The sequence below is a fragment of the Pseudonaja textilis genome, unplaced genomic scaffold (assembly GCF_049901715.1).
Source record: "Pseudonaja textilis isolate UNSWEBS1 unplaced genomic scaffold, rPseTex1.2 PTEXCTG438, whole genome shotgun sequence".
Lineage (NCBI taxonomy): Eukaryota > Metazoa > Chordata > Lepidosauria > Squamata > Elapidae > Pseudonaja > Pseudonaja textilis.
In genome coordinates this window covers 1-5,996 of record NW_028262696.1, presented here as the reverse complement: position 1 = coordinate 5,996, position 5,996 = coordinate 1, and the positions used below count along the sequence as shown (strand labels likewise).

Genomic DNA, 5,996 nt, shown 5'->3' with positions numbered 1-5,996 from the left:
TGCCTTCACCACAACCAGGTGGTGCCAGATGGGGAGGAAGTCCCCAACCCGCTGGATCCATGCCAGATTTGCGTCTGCACCCGGGGAGAGCTCGTCTGCGCCCCACGGAAGTGCGCGGCTCCCTTCTGCGCCCACCCCTTGCCGGGATCCTGCTGCCAAAACAACTGCAACGGTAAGAGGGCAGAACCGCGCAGGGTTGCCCCAGAAAACCGGTTCTGTCCGGTGTGCAACATCCAATAAACCACACACACACAGCGAGGTGGAGATTTAATGACTCAGAATAGAAAGCAAGGAAGCAGGGGTGCGATTCAGCCGGTTCGGGCTGGTTCGAGCGAACCGGTTGTTAAATTTACCTCTGGTTCGCCGAACCGGTCGCAGGTCCCGCCTGCCTTGCCCCTCCCTTCCCAGGAGTCCCCACGTGGGGCCTTTTGGATGCGGGTAAGTGCAGGGTCTGGGAGGGGAAAAATGGGCCAAACTGGAAGTTCTGGAAGTCCGGAAACGGGCCTGTTTCCGGCTTCCGGAGGGCCTCTGCAGCCCGGGAGAGGCCGTCTTCGCCCTCCCAGAGGCCCGAGGGAAGCCTCCGGACTCTGGGGAAGGCAAAAAACGGCCCTTCCGGAAGGGCTAGGCCACGCCCACCATGGCCACACCCACCCAGCAACCGGGCAGAGAACTGGTCGATGGGATTTTTGAATCTCACCCCTGGCTGGAAGGGATCTTAGAGGTCTTCTAGTCCAACCCGCTGCCCAAGCAGGAGACCCCATACAATTCCAGACACAGGGCTGTCCAGTCTCTTCTTAAAAACCACCAGTGATGAAGCAGCCACAACTTCTGATGGCAAGCGGTTCAACTGGTTTAAGGTCTTCACCGTTAGAAAATTTCTCCTGTATTCCAGGGTTGTTTCTCCTCCAGAAGGTGTTAGGTGTTCTCTGAGAGCCCCTCTGAGAAGGCAGCAGAGCATGTGCAGAGTGTCAAAGCTCACCCATTTCCCATTCATGTGCCTGCACCTGGAATCATCTTCTTTTCACGACCCTGTAATCCTTTGCAGGGTGGAGTCTGGGCGACCGAATGGAGCTGAGTGTTTTACTGGCCGGATGCTCATCCTGTCACCAGTGCGGAGTTTTGTTCAGCAGATATATATTCTCATTGCATCCAGGGAGAGAAATATATGTGCCTCTACCTAGGATTGAACTCACAGCCTCCTGATTGTGAGGCGAGAGCTCCACCTCTAGGCCACCGCACCACTCATGGGCCTTCCCTGGAATATTCACCCCCCAAATTCCCTCAGTTTGCAAAAATAATGAAGTTGATTTGTCTAAAATGGTATAGAGCTGTGATGGCGAACCTATGGCATGCGTGCTACAGGTGGTACGCAGAGCCATTTGTGCCAGCACGCGAGCTGCAGGCAAACTTTATACCTCATTGCACATGTGTGGCGCCTCACGGCTGATTTTCGGCCACTTTGAGGCCTTTTTCTGCCTCCCAAAGGCTTGAGGAAGGCTTCTGCAGGCTTTGCAGGCCGAAAACTAGGCCTGTTACATCACTACCCGTTTTTTTTCCTGAAAATACCGGAAGTGACAAACCAGGCCTAGTTTTAGGCCTACAGAAGCCTCCCTCAAGCCCCTGGTGGGCCGAAAATCCGCTGTGAGGCCCTGTGCAGATAAGGGGGCATCAGGGGTGGGTGGGGATTGAACATACATGTGTACGGGGCATGGCGGGGCACGCATTACCTTCTGGGTGCTGGCACGCAAGCGCGAGCGTGCAAGTGCACACACGATTTTTGTGCACAGGAGCCCCCAAAAAGGTTAGCCACCCCTGGTATAGAGTCTCTCGTTCAAGTGTGGGGGGGGTGGACTACAAAACCTTTGAGGTTCCCTTCCAACTCTGTTATGCTGACATTTTCTAACCAGGCTGCAGCTACACCGGAAAGGAGTACCCCAACGGAGCAGAGTTCCCCCACCCCACTGACAGCTGCCGACAGTGTCACTGCATTGTGAGTGCCCAGTGGTGGCAGGGGAAGCTGGCAGCCCCTACCCTACCCCCCACCACCCACCCACCCACCCACCGATACAACAGTTCAGAGGAAGATAGGGTGGGTCGCTTCTGGGTCAGGGGAGGGATGGGCTGCATGACCTCAAGAGTGCCTGTTGAATCAAGAAGAGACCATTCCTTCCCTCCCTTTGGCAGAATGGCCACGTGCAGTGCCTCTCCCGTCGGTGCCCACCTCTGCTCTGCCCCGAGCCCACCCTGAGACCCCAAGAGTGCTGCCCCCAATGTCCAGGTAAGACCCTCCCACAAGTGCCTCACCCCACAACGGGCTGGGTTTTGCCATGGAGGGCAGCCATGCCCAGTGGGCTCCGACAAGGAGCCAAGGGAGACTGTGCCATGCCTCTAAACAGCCCCTTCCCCCTTCTTAATAGCCCCTCCAGCTGGCTGCCTCTACTTGGGGGTCACCTACAAGCACCTGGAGCGGTTCTACGACCCATCGGAGAAGTGCCGCACCTGCGTTTGTGCCAATGCTACCATCACGTGCCAGCGCCAGCCCTGCGCACCGGTCCTGTGCTCGCACCCACTGCAGCAGGGATGTTGCCGCTCATGTGACGGTAACAGGTGGCCTCTGGCCCTCCCCTCCTGGTGCCCTTGCTCACCCCTGGACCCCCAGCCCTGGGGGGGGGGAGGGGGCTCGCTCATTCGACTTGAAGCAAGGGACCCCCAAGAGAGTTGCACCACACATCAGTGGGCTTTCATCTCTCCCTCCGCCCCAAACACAGCTGGGCTGGGCTGCCAGCCATTGCTCCCATGCCACTTGGGTGCAGGATTCAGGCTGTGGCACCAATGGGGGCGGCGTTGCCCCAGGCAGTGTTGTGGCCCGCCAGCAGTCAGCGGATCTGGCGGCAGAGTCAGACAGTGAGGAGGTTGGGGAGGAACCTGGGGCAGTCCTGGAATCTGGGGAAGGCTCTGACGAGGGCTCTGGGTCAGAGGCAGAGATCGTCTGACAGTTATCAGCTGACTTCAGAGTCGGAGATCCGTGGGGAAGAAGAACAGCTGGAGCCTGTTCCCAGTGTGCCCATGCACAGAGTTGCTAGAAGAAGGGAACGGCTCAGGAACAAGAGGCAGAGATGAGGCCAGGGAAGTCTGGTAGTTCTCAGCTGCCTTCGGAGTCAGATAGCAGGGAGGCAGAAGAATAGCTGGAGCCTGTTCCCAATGTGCGCATGGGCAGAGTTGCCAGACGAATGGAACAGCTGAGGGACAAGGGCTGACTTGGGAGTAAAGCCACGGGTGGGTGGTGAATGGCCCCTCCCCGAGGGAATAAAAGAGGAGTGAAAGGGGAGTGAGGCTTTGCAGGAGACAATTAGTTCATTTGGGTGAAGTTCTGTTCCTGCCTTCTTGACAAGGATTGTCTGCTACAGTGTGGCGTCTGAAAGATATCGGCCTGGCAACTCTCCAAGCCTGATAAATGTCTGTAATTGGAAACTATCTTGGAAGACTGTTGACTGGGACTTTGCTGGAGAGGAAATTCATTGTAAATCAAATGAAAGGGGTTTATCGGGATGAGGAGTCAGTTTAGGGGAAGCCTAGGTCAGGACACGCAGGGCGTTGTGTTACACACCCCAAACAACAGGGTGTAAAAACACGGATGCCCAGCACATTCAGAGACACACCCCTGCTCGTGCCAGCCTGTTAGAGAAAGTTTCATGGCTACCTGGGGTGCTGAACGTCATCAGCATATGGTTGGCACAGGTTACAGGGACTCCTCGACTTACAACGGAGCTGTCAGGATTCTAGTAATCGCTCTAATGAAATCATGATTCTCGAGCCAAACTTCAAAAACCTTCAAAGGATTCATTAGAGGCGACCTACTGGCCCTGCCCTGTATGAAGCCAACTCTGGCATACATCATTTACAGTCCCCTGTGATCCTGTTTCCTGCCCCCCCTCTCCTCGCTGGGTGTGTCATCAATCACATTCTCCAATTAAATATATTCGCGGGGAAAAGCTCTGGTAGTTTAGTTACAATCTTTTAAAGAGAAGAGTTGGAATGTACTTTCGATTCCCCTCCTTTTTTTATGGCAACTACTGAAATAGGTATAGGAATGTTTTATGAATTGACACGTTCCTTTAGTGAACCTTCAACGACACTGAAAAAAATGACCGATGACCGCTTTTGTATGCTTATGACGGTTGCAGTGTCCCAAGGATCACGTCATCAAAATTTTGAACCCTTGGCGACTGCCTCTTATTTATGATGGTCGTGGCATCCCTGCGGTGAGGGTGTTGTCATGTTATCAAAATTCAGAAGGTTGCGACTGTACTTATGACGGTTGCAGCGTCCCGGAATCGCCTTTTGCGACCACCCGATCCGCAAAGTCAACGGGACAAGCCAGATTCCCTTAATAAGCACAATCCTCACTTAACAACAGGCAGGGATTCACTTAACAGCAGTTGTCAGGGCGCCAACAAATCCACCCCCATTCAGATCATAAGTCTCTAGCGGCATCTCTCAGAGTAAAAAAAAGAAACGATTTATTAAGAGTGGCCATGTTGGCGTTATCTGGGTGCAGCCGACACTAAGATACATCATTCATTTCCCCCTATGAGCCTGGTCTTCCACCAACCCGCTGGATGTATATTCTCCAATGGGACACATCCATAGCCAAGAGTCATCCATCATGCTCTCCAGTAATCATCTTGCGTGCCAACAGCTTCGGCTGCCAAGGCGATTATCTGAGGCATTTAAGGAATGCACTGCTTTCCCACGCTCCCTTTCTGCTGGCAACTAAAAAGACCACAGGAGAATCTTTTTAGTTGACAACAGTGGCAAAAAAAACAGCCGTAAAAATGGGGCAAAACGCAAGGGAACAAGGGAAACGTGGGCCTTCCATTGGGGGTCATAAGTTGAGGGGTTTGTAGTCCTCGACTTAAGACAGTTCATTTAGGGACCCAAGTTACAACAGCTGTGGAAAAAAAGGGACCTACGACCGTGTTTCACTCCTACGACCCTTGCAGCATCCCCGTGGTCAGCAGATCAAAATTAGCAACGTCAATTTGGGGCTCAGTTGTTGTAAGTCGAGGACTAACCGCAAGGTACTTCTGCTAATGGCGGGGACGTCGTTCACATGCCTGGTGGTAGAGTTTTCTGCCAACGCTTCTGGGGCTCTCCTGCCCACTACCGTCTTGGCTTCACCGGCGCTTCTCTTCCACCCTCACTCTCTTGCAGGCTGCCTTTACCAGGGCAAGGAACTACCCAACGGGGAGCGCTTTGCCGACCCCCAAGACCCCTGCCGCCTCTGCTCCTGCTGGGAAGGGGGAGTGGTTTGCAAGCCCAAGGCCTGTCCTCCAGCCAAGTGCCCGTTCCCAGTGCCCGGGCCCTGCTGCCAGAGCTGTGAAGGTACGTAGAAGAGTCGGGGATCCGGGGGTAGAGGTAAGGCAGGCCTGCCCCCAAAGAAAGGAATCTTTGGGGAAAAGTCAAAAATCCAGAAGCGGCGAAATGACCGAGCTCTCCCAGAGAGCAGGGGTCTCCAACCTTCACCCCTTTAAGACTTGCGGACTTCAATTTCACACGCCACGGGGGGCGCAAGGCACGTTGCCCCCGAGGCAGCTGCAGCGGCGGCAGGGGTCTGACGGTGGCGTGAAGACCGTTCGGTGGGCATATTCCTGACCTTCGACACTCCTGCCGACAGCCACTGGGTGCCCTCGGGATACTCCTGTCCTGCGTGCTGGGTTTATTTAACAGGGTTTATTTAAGGACCGTGACGTTAGCACAAATGGATGCTGCTGCGTTTGCATAAAGACCATTGGAAAAGAAAAAAAAATATATTGTAAAAAGTGGCCAAGGTTGGAGACCCTGCAATCGAGCCTGGCTGGAACGCGCAGGACGGGCCCCAAACCCACTGGGCCACGTTTTCCAAATCTCCCACTTTGGGCTGAACCTCCCAAGTCAGTTTGGTTGAAGTGAAGGCAACAGGTAGAAAATGGGAGAGCGGGAGTTCTAGTTCTGAC

General features: G+C 54.4%; 1 protein-coding gene across 1 annotated transcript; it reads left to right on the top strand.

Annotated features, from left to right (window-relative positions):
- Positions 1-3: 3 nt before the first annotated feature.
- Positions 4-5,385, top strand: LOC113452831 (kielin/chordin-like protein; the record flags this gene model as incomplete). The annotated part of the gene is made up of 5 exons (XM_087918756.1): positions 4-172; positions 1,908-1,990; positions 2,185-2,278; positions 2,418-2,600; positions 5,215-5,385. Coding segments are annotated over 5 exons (700 nt in total), but the record flags the coding sequence as incomplete, so codon positions are not given.
- Positions 5,386-5,996: the final 611 nt, after the last annotated feature.